The following is a 16,023-nucleotide window of genomic DNA, read 5'->3' on the forward strand; positions in this document are numbered from 1 at the left end:
TGTTATTAAACAAGGGGATGTTAATTTAAAACAGAAATGTGCCAAATATTTATTCTACTGGATAACGATGTATCTTTGGAACTCTGAAAGGATGATGGAAACCACTTTGTCCTTACATTTAATGCACAGACAGGATGATTCTTAAGAAAATGAGATCTTGGCCCCATTATTCAATGTTGGAACAGGCTTGACAGACTGAGTGGCTTAATCTTGCTACTTAGTTCATGTTTACTGTCATGCACATCAAGGTACAGTGAGGAAGTTTGTTTTTGAGAGGTCCTCCTCGTGAATTCATACATTGTACACTGTGTTTTCATCACCGTACTGAGTGCAGAGTGAGATCAGTTAGAACAGAGCAAAGGCAGAATTATTTAACTCGTGCTGGGGAAACTCAGCCAGTCATGCAGTGCCCATAGGAAGCAAAGGGTATCCAACATTTCAGAGAGCCCTTCCTCATAATTTGAGCAGAAAGCAAGCAGGCACTGGAAGAAAAAGGAAGGGGGAGAAGGGAGGAAGGGGCAGGGGAGGAGCACAGGACAACATGCAGGAGGTCATAGGTGGGTGTGGCTGAAAGGCCAGGAGGAAATGGCTGAGGTGATAGGGTTAGCTGTGAATCCAGAGAGAAGGGGGGCATGGAGCTGCAGAATAAGAGCTATAGGGATAGGGAAGGAGATAGAAACGGGCAGGGGGTGCTAATGGAAACTGGAGGCTGATGTTAATACCCTCTGATTGGGAGTGCATGGGAGGAGAAGGCTGCCAGAGATGGACCATGAATTTGAGGACAGGGTGAAAGTTGGCAGCTAAATGGATGAAGTTGACAAGCTCATCACAGGTACATGAGGCAGCACCAAAGATGTAGTGGAGGAAGAGTTGAGGGGCCCTGCCTGTGAGGGCTTGCAGCATGGATTGCTCCACGTGGCCAACAAAAAGGCAGGCGTAGCTGGGGCCCATGCAGGTGCCCATGGCTACCTCTTTGATCTGGAGAAAATGGCATGAGTCAAAGAAAAAAAAGATATTTATGGTGAGAGCACATGCAACTTCCCCAAATTCACTCACCATCTGACACGTCTCTTCCTGCAGTAACTGACCATAATTTCTGTGAACAGTTACACAGCTAACATCTTGTCTGGGAGCCAACACAAACACATGCAATCAGTAGGTGCGTTGGGTCACGCCACTACACAAGCCACTGGCGGTTCAATGCAGCTGCAGTGTGACAGCAGACCCTCTAGACACATGCAGCTCCCGGAAGTTCACCTGAGCCCACATTTCCTTGCATAGATTGTTGCTCAGTCTAACTTACTGAGAGCCCATTTGGTTTGTTTATCAGGCAGGGTGAAGGGAAGGGGGGAGATCTCCCTGCTCTGTTGGGGAAGTGGAAGAGCCCTACTCGGTGTCCAAGAACCCTTGCAAGCAGGTTACTTGCTCATTGTGACAATGGTCTTTTTGGTAGCCTGCAACATGCAAAGTTCCTGTGGTTTCTCCACACTTCAGCAATGACATTTCACTGGTGGTCAATCCTTGGTGATGTCTTTCAGCCATGAAATACTCTGCAGGGGGTTTTATCAGAAAGGATTCCACTGCCTATCCAGGCACCAAATCTCTGACAGCTCGATACTGCTTCTTTGCCTGATTGAAGAACTAATCTCCGAGCTGCTCTGCTTTAAATCATCACTCAAAATGTGTGCATTGACGTGCGGCTGAGGGTGGCTCGCTCTCACTCCAAGCTTTACAACTGAGCACCAGTAATGTCTGGTTGCCGCTAGGCAACCAGGAGGCAGGTTGCTAGGTGACATTCTGAAACAACAAACGATCAAACCAATGACATAAGACAATAAAAAAAGGATTGTTCTAGAAGCTTCACTCGAATATCTCAACAAGCACAAGGAAAGTGAGGAAAAGTAAGAAGGGAACGAGGATAGGTCATGTGATGGGAAGCCACAGAAGAGTAAGATGGAGAGAGGACATGGAGGATGAAAAGTGGGTGCAGGGAGGGGAGAATGAGATGAAAGGAATGAGAAAGAAAGTACAGTTGAGGAGGGCCAGAATGAATAACAATAACCTGGTAGTGTCCCGAGAAGCTTTACAGAAACATAGGGTGGACATGGTGGGTGTAGCAGTTACCACAATGCTGTTACAGCGGGACTGGGCTTCAAAACCCATGCTGTCTGTAAGGAGTTTGAATGTTCTCCCTGTGTCTGGGTGGGTTTTCTCCGGGGGCTCCAGTTTCCTGCCACCGTTCGAAATGTACAGGGGGTTGTAGGTCAATCGGGTGTCATTGGGCGGCATGGACCCAATGGCCTGACACCGTGCTGCATATGTAATACTGTAGCTCGCTGCTACGAGCTATGGCTCTGTGGAGCCTACAACGCGGGAGAGGTTATCGCTGTATTCAGGTTAGCTCAGAAAGAACACGCTGTTCCCAGAAACGATGACACAAACTCCAGTTGAGTGTAGTTAACATTGAGCTTAATTGGATTCACAGCCCTGCTTGTACCCTCAAGCGGAGGGGTTTGGTCAAAGCCCCCTCAGCGCTGATTGGTGCATTTGCGATCCGCTTTTCTTGATAGGCTAGTTCGGCTCCTTTAGTTGTAGCCAATTGGAGGGCAGCGCGGCGGGCCTCGTGCAGCCTGCTGGATCGTCGCGCTCGTCCTTCATTTTGTGAGGAACCCAAGGGGAATGCGAGGGGCCGCCACAATACATTTAATAGAAAAATAAATAAAACCTTTCACGATCAAAGAACAGCATCTCCAGAGGAACAAAGAGCAGCAGGGTTGGAGCGGCTTCGGAAATTCCACAGGTTAGGGAAAGGCCTTGGAAATCAGGGATGATGAAGAAATTGGGATTGTAGGACAGCAGAAAAATGGAATGAGAAATCAAAAGGACAAAAAGAGGACATGGAGCTGGCGAGCAGGATAAAGGAAGATCACAAAAGATTCTGTAGGTTTATTAAAAAGTTGCTGTGGAGATTCTCCTTAGGTCCATGTGGAGCAACAGGAGATGGGCAAGATTATAAATTAATGTTTCTTCTCGGTCTTTACTGTGGAGAAGACCTTAAAAGAGAAGGAACATGGAGGGGGTGTTGGTGGCCTTGAATCATATTAAGGGCCTGATGAAGTGCATCCTTGCACCTGTGGGAAGTCACTTGCTGAGGTATCTTCCTCATCACTGGCCTCAGGTGAAGTACAAGAAAACCAGAGGGTGGCTGATAAAGAGTAACAAGGACAAGCCAGGGAACTACAGGCCAGTGAGCTTGACGTCAGAGGTCAGAATGGAGGGGACTCTAGCTTTTGGATAGTCAGGGACTGATGGGAGATTGACAGCATGCCTCTGCATGTGGGAGTTCATGTCGCAACAAACTGATGACATTTTAAAGAAGTGTCCAAGAGAATTGATGTGGGTCAGTAGATGTATATATGGGCCAAATGCAGGCAAATGGGACGAGGCCAGAATGGCAATTTGGTCACATGGATGTTGGGCTAAAGAGCCTGTTTCATGCTCTTCAACTCCATAGCTCATCAAGACTTCATCAGTGATGATTAACAATGATCGAAATTGTTAATCACAACACATTCAATATGTACCGGGGGTGTTGGTTAATTGGGGGTAAAATTGGGCAGCACAGACTCGAGGGCCAAAATGACCTGTTACCGTGCTGTATGTCTAAATAAAAATAAATAAATAAAATAAACAAATAGGTTAGAGGTCAGGATCCATGAAAGCACATAATATTCAAGGTGCAGTCTCACCAACGTCTTGTTCAGTTGTAATATGACTTTTCAACTCCTGCACTCAGTGCTCTAACTGATGAAGACAAATGTTAACATCTTCTCCACTACCCTGTCTACCTGTGTCAACAATTTCATGAAACTTGGTACCTGTACCCCTTGGTTTCTCTGTTCTGCCATATTTTCCGACTGTCAGTCTCTGTGGCCGTATTCTCCAGGACTGACAGTCTCTGCAGCCGTAATCTCCAAGACAGACAGTCTCTGTGGCCGTATGCTCCAAGACAGACAGTTTCTGTGGCCGTATTCTCCAGGACTGACTGTGTTTGTCTACCCTGCTTTAACACCCTAAATGCATCTCCTGCGCTGCTCCTGCTATTTCTTCCATTGCTTCTCATAACATGCTAGGATACACATCATCCCCAGGAATTTAAGTAACTTTAGACAAACGAGCCTGCAGCTGACGTGAACATTACCCCTCCATAAATCTTCGTCCGCGAAGCCAAGCCAAAGAAGAAAAGATGAACAAGCAATTATGGTGAAGCATGTCAAGGTTAAGAAAGAGGAACTGCTGGATAGTATTAAAAATATTTGGAAAGTCCCCAGGACCAGACAGAATATACCCCTTGCTTGGGCACTGGCAATGATCTTTGCGTTCTTAGGGAAAGGCAAATATAGTCCCTTTGTTAAAAAGAGGGAAGATGGAGAATCCTGGGAATTATAGACCAGTGAATCTTACATCAATGCTGGGAAACTATTGGAGAGTATTGTTAGGAACAGGATTGACGAGCAGTTAGAGAAGCAGAGTCTTCTTGGGAAGAGTCAGCAGGGCTTTGTGAGGGGCATGTCATGCCTCATGCCTAACTGAGTTTTTCAAGTTGACAAAAGAAATTGATGATGGTAGGGCGGTAGATGTGGTGGATATGGATTTAAGTAAGATGTTTGACAAGGTCCCCCATGGTAGACTCATTCTAAAAGCCATGGGACAAAGGATCCATGAATTCTTGTCATGTGATTCAGAACTGGCTTGCTTGCAGAAAGCAGATGGTAGTAAAAGATGGAACATACTCTACCTGGATGCCAGTGACTAGAGGTGCTCCACAGGGATCTGTTCAGGGACCCCTGCTCTTCGTGATTTTTATAAATGGCCCGGAGGAAGAAGTGGAAGGATGGGTCAGTAACCTTGTAGATGCCACCAAGGTTGGAGGTGTTGTGGGTAGTCTAGAAAGTTGCTGTAGGTTATAACAGAATACATATAGACAGGATGTAGATTTAAGTGGAGAAGCGACAGATGGAGTTCAGTTCAAATAAGTGATGTGATACATTTTGGAAATTGAAGGCAGAGTACATGGATACTTAAGTGTGGAAGAGCAGAGATCTTGGGGTCCAGATCCATAGATCTCTCAAAGTTGTTGCACAAGTTAATAGGGTGGTTAAGAAAGTGTATTGTGTTTTGGCCTTCATTAGTTGGGAAATTAAGTTCAAGAACAGTGAGGTAATGTTGCAGCTCTACAGAACTCTGGTTAGACCATCCAGAGTATTGTGATAGGCTCTAGTTACCTCATTACAGGAAGGAAGCACAGAGGATGCAGAGGAGTTTTACCATAATTGTTGCAAGGTTGTCAGAGCAAGGACTTTTGTCTTAGGATGAGAGGTGACATCAAAGTACGATTATGAGGGGCGTAGATTTGGTGGACAGCTCAGACCTTTTCCAGGAATGCCAATGTACCAGAGGACATCTGTTTAAAGTGAGTGGAGGAAGGTCAGAGGCAGGGTTTTTACACGTGAGTGGCAGGTACTAGGAATTCAATGCTGCAAATAAAAGTGGAGACTGGTACAATCGGGAAATTCAAAAGCTTATTGGATAGGTACATGGATGTCAGAAAAAGAGGTGGGGAAAGATTAGAGTTTTCTGGAGAAGGTTTACGTGGCTTGGCCCAATGAGGTGGGCCAAAAAGCCTGTAGGCGCTGTAATGTTCCATGTTCTGTGCAGGTGAGTCAAGACTATCAGAACCTCCACTTTTATAATTCATAATTTGTCGATGACACCACAGTTATCAGCAGAATCACAGATGGCAATGAGGAAGCGTAGAGGAAATAGATCACCTCGTTGAGAGGTGTCACAACAACAACCTTGCACTCGACGTTAATAAAACCAAGCTGATAATGATGGACTTAAGAACAAAATCAGAACACTAACCAGTCCTCATCTAGGGGTCATCAGGGATAGAGTCAAGAACTTGAAATTCCTAGGTGTCAACATCTCTGAGGATCTGTCCTGAAGCCTCCATGTCAATGCATTCATGAAAAAGGCTCGCCAACAGCTATACTTAGTGAGGAGTTTGAGGAGATATGGTACGTCACCAAAGACTTTAGAATAAACTGGAGAGGAGTCACGTGATGGAGTAGTGGCCGGTAGGGGAACTCCAGCCCTCTCCAGAAAAGTTAAAAAAAGATAGAGAAAAAGCAAAGGCACAAACTTAAAAACCAAAACAAAGTGAAAGTAAAAGTGTGAAGAAAATGGCAGCGAAGAAAGAAAAACCAAAAACAACGGGAAGAAAAGAAGAAGGAAAGACGTCGGAAGAAGAAGGTGAAGGCCTTACCTGTCCGAAGAGGCCCACCATGGAGAGAGAGGCCCGCTCCCAGAGGTCAGTGGAGGTCCCGGGCTCGGGACTACAAAAATGGCTCGCAGAGCCGAGTAAAAGTGCGCAACCGCGCATGCGCATGAAAAAAAAACACACTGACGGGAGGGGGGAACAGCTGCGGAGTCGATCTCCACAGCTGAGAGAGACACCTGCAGCACAGCAGCAGGTGCAGAACACAGACAATAACGACAACAAGAAAGAAGAGGGTAAAAAGAAAACAAGGAAACAACAGATGGTCAACCCAGAGGAAGAAGAAGAAGAAGAAGAACAGAAAGAAGTGGAAGAAGAAGAGAAAGGCAAGACAATGGATGTATCTTTTTTTAAAGAATATATGGAATCAGTGAAAGAATGGCAATTACAAGAATTTAATGAGATAAAATGCAGAAGAAAGAATGAATAAAATGGAAGTGGCCATATTAGAATTGGCAAAAAGAGTGGAAAATATGGAAAAAATGAGAAACATTTGTAGATATGGAAGTAAAAGACTTAAAAGAGAAATTAGAAGAATCTAATAAAAAAGCTAAAGAGGCACAGGAGCTGTTAGCTCAGAAGATAGATATAATAGAGAACTATAATAGAAGAAATAATATAAAGATAGTGAGCCTTAAGGAAGATGAAGAAGGCAAGAATATGAGAGAATTTATAAAAGATTGGATCCCCAGGGTCCTGGGAAGACCAGAATTACAGGAAGAAATGGAAATAGAGAGGGCACATCGAACATTAGCCCCGAAACCACAACCGCAGCAAAAACCAAGATCCATTTTAGTAAAATTCTTAAGATATACAACAAGAGAAAATATATTGGAGAAAGCAATGAAGAAAGTAAGAGAGGACAAAAAGCCACTGGAATATAAAGGTCAAAAAATTTTTTTCTATCCAGACATAAGTTTTGAACTCCTGAAGAAGAGGAAGGAGTTCAATACAGCGAAAACGATCTTATGGAAAAAAGGATATAAATTTATGTTAAGGTACCCAGCGGTACTTAAAATAATTATTCCAGGGCCACAAAACAGACTATTCTCGGATCCAGAGGAAGCAAGGAAATTTGCAGAACAACTACAAAACAAGCAGAGAGATGAAGACATGTAATAAGAGTAAAAATGACCACGATCTATATGTATGTGTGTAAAGGGGTATATGTGTGTATATATATATATATATATATATATGTAGTGTGCATACATGAATGTATCCGTATTTAGAGGAAAATATATAGAGTATAGACAAGAATTAATAAGGGAGGGAAATGGAATAGCGGGAATAAGGAGGGAATTAAAAGAGTGACCTTTGTTACATATGAAAATTGAAATCTTTTCTGGGGGGGCTGGGTGGGGAGGAGTTACGGTCACTGCAAAATCAGCTGACGTTTGCGAGTGAATTCGCAAATCCAAATGGAGAGGGGAGATGTGGTTGTCCGACAAGGGATAAAGGATAACTCAGGAGGGGGAGGGGAGAATGGGGTTAAAGAAGTTTTAAATAGGAGAATAGGGAAAATGTTTGATGTTTTAGAAATGTTGTCTTATAAAGTGTTCAAAACAAGAAAGCAGAAATGGATAAGAAGGAAAGGTAATGATGGAGAAACGGAAAGGGAAGATAAACAAAGTATAAAATGGCTTCACTGAACTATATGACTAAATATTAACGGAATACATAACCAAATTAAAAGGAAGAAACTGCTAAATTTACTGAAAAAAGAAAAAATTGATATAGCATTTGTGCAAGAAACACATTTAACTGAATTGGAGCACAAGAAATTAAAGAGAGATTGGGTAGGACATGTAACAGCAGCGTCGTATAATTCAAAAGCAAGAGGAGTAGCTATATTAATTAGTAAAAATGTGCCAATTAAAATAGAAGAGGAAATAATAGATCCAGCAGGGAGATATGTAATGATAAAATGTCAGATATATTCAGAGTTTTGGAATCTCCTCAATGTATATTCACCTAACGAAGAAGATCAAAAGTTTATGCAAGATATTTTTTTGAAGATAGCAGATACGCAAGGGCTCATATTAATAGGAGGGGATTTCAACCTGAATTTGGATTCAAATATGGACAAAACTGGGAAAAAAATTAACAGAAGGAACAAAGTAACCAAATTTATAATTAAATCGATGGAAGAATTGCAACTTTTGGATATATATGGAGGAAACAACACCCAAAGGAAAAGGAATATTCATATTACTCGGCTAGACATAAAACATACTCAAGAATAGACCTATTTTTGTTATCAGCTCGTATGCAAGATAGAGTAAGAAAAACAGAATATAAAGCTAGAATATTATCGGACCATTCACCCTTAATATTGACAATAAAGTTAGAGGACATCCCTCCAACAATGTATAGATGGAGATTAAACTCCATGTTACTCAAAAGGCAGGATTTTAGAGAATTCATTGAAAGACAAATTAAAATGTATTTTGAAATAAACACGGAATCAGTGAAAGATAAGTTTATACTATGGGATGCAATGAAAGCGTTCATTAGAGGGCAAATAATAAGTTATGTAACCAAGATGAAGAAGGACTATAATCAGGAAACAGAGCAATTGGAAAGGGAAATAGTAAATATAGAAAAAGAATTAGCAATGAAGGAAGAATAAACTGCTACCGGTGAACCGTGAAGAGCATTCTGACTCGTTCCATCACAGTCTGGTATGGAGACACCAATCCTCAGAATAGGAGAAAACTCCAGAGAGTTGTTAACTCAGCCTGCGACATCACTGTCATCAGACTCCACTACATCGAGCACATCTACATGAGGCGTTCTCTTAAGAGAGCAGCCTCTATCCTCAATGGCCCCATTTCACTCTGATACCATCAGGAAAAAGGTATAGGAGCCAGAAGACGAGCCCTCAGCGGCTTAAGGACGGCTTCTTCCCCTTCGCCGTCAGATTCCTGAATGAACAATGAACCAAAGACACTGCCCCACTTTGATTCTTTCTTTTTCTTCTACTATTTTATTTTTAAAGGAGTTTCACAGAAATATTTGCTCTGTAATGTTCCCACAAAACAAGACATTTTGTGACACGTTCATGGCAATAATGATAATGCACTGACCCCGTGCCCACTAATGTTGTGTACCTGTCCACTTTGAGTATGCTAGTCCGTCACTGTACACACACTAGTGTTGTGCCACAGTACTATTCCCATTGTGTACTACCCCTGCACTAATGTGTCCCTGTACCACCATCCCTGTTGTATACTATGCCTGCACAAGTGTTGTGTTCCTGTACCACCGTCCCCATTGTATAAAACCCCTGCACTAGTATTGTGTACTGTCCTTGCACTTGAGTGGTAGAGGATGGGTCAGTTTTTTGAACGTACCTTCTGTTGCCATCTGAACGATGGGCTGCCCATTTTGCTTGTAGGGGTTGAACTTGGGCTTTGGAGCTACCACCGGTGCAAATTTCTTTGGGGTTTGGTGAGTTGAGACTGAGATACTGGGGTTCGTGATTGAAGTCATGGTCTCCATTCTGGCTGGCACATGCCCAGAGTTATCCATTTCCTTTGGCAACAGCCAGCTTGGGTTGGACGTGGCTTTGAAACCTAGAAAACACAAAAAGTTGTGAATTTAGAAAGTGCTTGCAGTTGGCCAACCAGTGAACCTCAATGCTCACCTTTCCGCCTCAGAGTACACCAATGTCAGCTCATGAAACTTCCCACATTTAATCCACCACAATGCCCTTTCAACTTCCATAGAACTACCAATGCTATAGCATAGAAATAGGCCTTTCGGTCATGCCAAACCATTCTTCCCCATCTAATTTTCCTGCACCCAGACAAGACCCTTTCCATCATACCCTGACCATCCATGTACATTTGAAATCTTTGCTGAAATATCAAAATTAAACCTGCTTCCACCACCTCCATTGGCAGCTCGTTTCACCCTCACATTGTGTGAAGAAGTTACCTTGAATGTTCCCCTTAACTCTAGTTGTCTAGTTCTTGCTTCACCCATCCTCAGTGGAAACAGCCAGCTTGCATCTACCCTTGCATCTACACCCCTCATAATTTTTTACATGATCAAATCTCCCCTCATTCTCCAACACTCCAGGAAATAAAGTCCTAACCAAGTCAACCTTTCTCTCTAACTGAGCTCCTCAAAACAATTTCAATCTTATTAATATCTCTCCTGTAGGAAGGTGACCAAAATTGCACCACACTCTCAATTTAGCCTCACAAATGGGATATTTATAAGACTCTGAGACAGGCGCATGGATGCAAGATAAATAGAGGGTTCTGGACATGAGGTAGGAAAGGCTTAGATTCCTGAGTAAGTGTATATAGCTTGGCACAACATTCTGGGTCAAGACCAGTAATTTCTATATTCAATGTTTTATACAATTTTACATTTGTCCCAACTCCTATACTCAACACAGTAAAATCCCTGTTTTCCTGAATTCAAGCAACCGGCAAACAAATCATGAAAATAAATGGGTAAAACTAATGGATGTTTAAAATTGGCAAGCCTCACTGTTAGTTCTCCATTCACACAACACAGTCTCAAACAACTGGAAAAATTGCCTATCTGGCATCTCCCAATCTCTACAGGGTTTTACTTTCATTTAATGAAGACAAATATACCAAAAGTTCTCTTTATCATCTTAACTAACCTTTTAGACCAACCTTCCAGGCTGGACCTTGTCAGCATCCACTGCCTTTCCTTCAATAACATACCTGGTAAACTCCTCAAAAAACTGCAAGATCAATTAGACGTGTCCATTTGTGGAGTAGAAGTCCATGTTAACTAACGCGAATCAGTCTCCGCTGATCCAATTACTTGTACATCCGGCCTCTTGGAATACCTTCAAAGATTTACCCACAAATGATGTCAAGCTCACTATATTTTTCCTGATTATTCTTAGAGCCTTTCATAAACAATGGAGCATTAATTACCATCCAATCCTTGGCTCCTCACTTGTGGCTAAGAACATTTGAAATATCTCTGCTATGGTCCTCATAATTTCTGCATAAATGTCCATCAAGGTCCAGTGGAATACAGTATAACCATATAACAGTTTATGGCATGGAAACAGGCCATCTCGGCCCTACAAGTCCACGCCGGCTCACTCAAACAACTCCACTAGCTCCCCCCGCCTATTCTCCGCCCATAACCAACCCCCTCTCATCCCATGTATATATCCAGCCTCCTCTTAAATGAAAGAAATTACTCTGTCTCAACTATTTAAGGTGGGAGAGTGCAATTTGGGACCAAACTAGAAACTATTTGAGAATGGGCTCCAGAAAAATGAATGAGAACTGCAGAACCAGACAAGGCACAAGGGTCAAGTGCTAAGGATTTGTGAGATAAAGTTAAGGAGACTGATGAAGGAGGAATTGAAGAAATAACAATTCCAAAACAAAGACAAATCTCAGTTGTTTGCTGCCCTGAGACCTGGCTAACAGAGAGCACACCAGACACCACTATCCAATCAGACGTTTTCACCATCCATAGATGGTGGTGGACTATGCTTTTTCATTAATACTGGGTGGTGCATGGACCTTGGGGTTATGTCGACCTCCTGCTCTACTGCCTTAGAGCAAATCTCAATTAAATGCAGCACCTTCTAATCTACCCCAAGTTCTCATCAGTGATTCTCACTGGAGTTTACATCCCTCCCAATGCCGATTACAAACAGGCACTTCTGGAGCTGGATGATGTGGTCAGTGAACAAGAGATGGCCAGCCTGACACACTGCAATTCTTAGGCGATGACCTTAACCAGGCCTGTGTCAAGAAAATCCTGCCCAACTACCACCAGCATTAACCTGCTGTACCAGAGGTCCCAGCACACTTGATCACTGCTACACCAAGATAAGGAAGGCCTACCATGCTTTACTGAGACACTTGGGAAAGTCTGATCACCTGGCCGTGCTCCTTCTGCCTTCATACATACAAGAGAGGCTCCGGAGGACAGGACAGCTAGAAGGTGATTACAGGAGGCTGAAGAACTGTTACAGGACTTCCTTGAGTCAGCGGATTGGGCCTGTTCAAGGACTCTGTTGAGAATCTGAACGAGTACACAGAGGCTGTCACACACTTTATCAAAGCAGCTGTGGATGAGTGTGTCCCCAAAAATCATTCAGGGCTTTCCCTAACCAGAAACCCTGGATGAACAATGAAATCCGGAACCTGCTGAGAGCCAGTTCACAGGCATTTAAGTCCGGACATCCAGATCATAGAAACATAGAAGATAGGAGCAGGAGTAAGTCATTCGGCCCTTCGAGCCTGCTCCGCCATTCAACGAGATCACGGCTGATCTTAAAGTTCAGTACCCCGTCCCCGCCTTCTCTCCGTAACCCCTAATTCCCTTATACTGAAGAAATGTATCTAATTCCCTCTTAAATATATTCAATGAACCTGCCTCTACTGCCCTCTGTGGCAATGAATTCCACAGATTCACCACCCTCTGGGTAAAGGGAGTACAGCAGGAGCAGGTTTGACCTGCGGAAAGCCATCTCCTGGGTGAAGTGGAGATTCTGGATGAAAATGGAAACAACAAGGGACACTCGACAGCTGTGGCAGGGCCTAAATGCCATAAGTTGCTAGAAACCCAAATCCGGTAAAGTAGCAGACAGCAGAGCTTCTCTCCCAGAGGAACTCAACACCTTCTATGTCTGATTTGATGACAGTAACAGTGAAGAACCTCCCCTCTGCACACCCACATCCCCTGATAATCCTATCCTGTCCGTATCTGAGGATGATGTGCATGCTGCCTCCAGGAGAAGGAAAGCATCCAGCCCGGATGGAGAACCTGGTAGAGTATTAAAGATCTGTGCTGACCAAGGTATTCATGGATATCTTCAATATCTTACTCCAGCAGGGCATGGTCCCCACCTGTTTCAAACAGGCATCAATGACTATCGACCAGTAGCACTTACATCAACAGTCATGAAGTGTTTCGAAAGACTGGTGATGAGGCAGATCAACTCCTGTCTGAGCAGTGACATGGATTTGTTATAATTTGGCTATCGTAGTAACAGGTCTACAGCAGATGCCATCTCACTGGCTCTACACAAAGCCCTGGAACACCTGGATAGCAGAGCTGGATTCATCAGGATGCTCTTTATCGATTACAGTTTGGCATTTAACACCATTATCCCCTCAAAGCTGATCAGCAAACTCCAAGACCTGGGAGTCAACACCCTACTGTGTAATTGGATCATGGATTTCCTCACCTCCAGACCACTATCAGTGAAAATTGGTAAGACCATCTCCTCCACAATCTCCATCAGTATGGGAGCACCACAGGGCTGTATTTTTGGCCCCCTGCTCTACTCTCTTTACACCTATGACGGTGTTACTCGGTATGACAATAACACTATCTAAAATTTGTTGACCATACCACAGTAGTGGGTTGCACAAAGGAAGGGGATGAGTCAACATACAGGAGGGAGATTGAAAACTTGAATGAATGGTGCACCAACAACAACCTCACACTCAATATCACCAAAAACAAGGAGCTGATTGTTGACTTCAGGAAGAGAAAGCCAGAGGTGTACGATCAAGTGATCATTGGGCGATCAGAGGTGGAGAGGGTGAGCCAATTTAGGTTCTTGGGAGTCACTATCTCGGAGGAGCTTTCCTGGACCCAAAGCACCAATGGCATTGTGAAGAAAGTACGTCAACACATCTACTTCCTCAGGAGTTTGTGGAGGTTTGATATGACACCAGAAACCCTGGCAAATTTTTACAGAGGTGAGGTGGAAAGGGTGCTGACCGGCTGCATCATGGTCAGATATGGGAACACAAATGCCCCTGAGCATAAAGCCCTCCAAAGGTAGTGGACACAGCCCAGGACATCACAGGCAAAACCCTCCCCACTATTGAGTACATCTAGAGGGAACGCTGCTGTTGGAGAGCACTGTATTGATTTTCTTTTTGTTCTCTCTGTACTGCACAGTCAATTTGTTTACATTTGTTATCTGTTTATAGTTCTTTATTTGTTTACATGTTTATGCTATGTACAGTTTTATTTTGCATGACCATTTAGTGGTAATTCTGCCCACGCCTGCAGGATAAAGGAATCTCAGGGTTGTATGTGATGTCATGTACGTATTCTGACAATAAATCTGAAAAACTGCAGATACTGGAAATCCAAGAAGAGAAAATACTGAAAATACTCAGGTTTGTGAAGAGAGAAATGGAGGTTAGGTTTCAGGTCAGCGACTCACATTACTTTATCTTGACTTTTTCCGTGTTCTGATTAATAGTCATTGATTGGCATGCTACCAGCTTCTCTCAGCATCGATGCTACCCAAGACATTGAATATTTTGGGCAGTAGCTGTGAGTGCCAGCGATTGGGATCAGGGTTCGAATCCTATGTTGTCTGCGTGTCTGCATGAGTTTTCTCCAGGGGCTCTGGTTTCCTCCCACCTTTCAAACGTACCAGGGGTGTAGGTCAATTGGGTGTAAAATGGGTATCAGAGACTCATGGGCCAAAACAGCCTGTTATCGCGCTGTATGTCTAAATTTCAAAATTTTTTTAAAAATCACTATTATTGAAAGAAGCCAAATTTATAGCTGACAAGAAACAGTTTGTGCAGGAGCAAGGAGCACCCATAAAGACAGACAATGGGTCAGACATAGAGTCAGTAGACCCTCCGTGGATTGCACTTCAGTACTTTGGTAAATGAGATGCTGCACTTTGGTAGTCAAATCAGGGTGTGCTGGCACAGTGACAGTGCCTTGGAGAAAGCTGGGGTACAGCTGCAGAGATGACACGAGATGAGTGTCATGTGCAGAGTAAAGACACGCTCTGATTCTTACTGGCTGCAGCCACACACGTACAGAACATCCACCGTCTACAATAGTATCAAAACTACAACAGAAAAAGAGAATGTGAAAGGATACATCAACATATTCATGGTTGCAGTCAGGACAAGAAATATAAAGTGACGATTCAGTCATGCAGCAAACCTTTGGATGGTCCCATAGTAATTTATGATTCAGGTTAGGGTAGTATTGGGAGGTTCAAGAGTCTAATATCTGTTGAAAAATAATTGTTAAACCTCGAGATGCTTCAAGACCTTCTGCCTGAGGGGAGCAGCAAGAAGAGTTCATGACGAGGGTGATGGGGCTCCTTCAAACTGGCAATTCAGGTGGTGATCAAGGACTTTGGCATACTGTGTTTCACTGGGGGGTGGGGGGGGAGTTATGAGGGGTATGGAATATAAAAATTGGAACCACATGATCAAGCATGGGTGAGAATACAGCAAGTATTGTGAGCAGTTATGGTCACCCAGCTATTGGAAGGTCATCGATAAATTGGAAGGGATGCAGAGGAGATTGCTCAGGATGTTGCCAGGTCTGGAGGGGTTGAAGGGGGTTGGTGGATCAACTGGGTCTTTATTCCTTAGAGCACACATGTCAAACTCTGGCCCGTGGGCCAAATTTGGCCCGCGATATAATTATATTTGGCCCACAAGATCATATCAAAAATGTATTAGAGGTGGCCCGCTGGCCGTCGTGCCAGTATAGCGCATGCACAATAACCGCTGTATCCCAGGGTGAGAGAGAGAGAGAAAAATCCTGGTCCTTGAAAAGTAGTGGTGGGTGGTTTTATAAACACGCTGTCATGTCCCCCCACCCACCCCCCCACCGCAGCACGGCCTGGTCGGTGTCAGGGCAAGCCAAGGTCGCTTCCCAGC

General features: G+C 43.6%; 1 protein-coding gene across 12 annotated transcripts in view; it reads right to left on the reverse strand.

Moving 5' to 3' along the window:
• The window catches only part of lpp (LIM domain containing preferred translocation partner in lipoma), a 294,099-nt gene that overhangs the window by 119,672 nt on the left and 158,404 nt on the right, over positions 1–16,023 (reverse strand). For 11 of the 12 annotated variants that reach the window (XM_069897669.1, XM_069897671.1, XM_069897677.1 and 8 more), the window contains one exon: positions 9,697–9,918. In XM_069897669.1, coding sequence (XP_069753770.1) covers positions 9,697–9,918 — 222 coding nt within the window. Of the gene's footprint in view, positions 1–1,056; positions 1,720–9,696; positions 9,919–16,023 lie in introns of those variants that run through there. The other variant, XM_069897682.1, reaches the window with a different exon arrangement.

This window comes from Narcine bancroftii, chromosome 9 (genome assembly GCF_036971445.1).
Source record: "Narcine bancroftii isolate sNarBan1 chromosome 9, sNarBan1.hap1, whole genome shotgun sequence".
In the NCBI taxonomy this organism is placed as follows: domain Eukaryota; kingdom Metazoa; phylum Chordata; class Chondrichthyes; order Torpediniformes; family Narcinidae; genus Narcine; species Narcine bancroftii.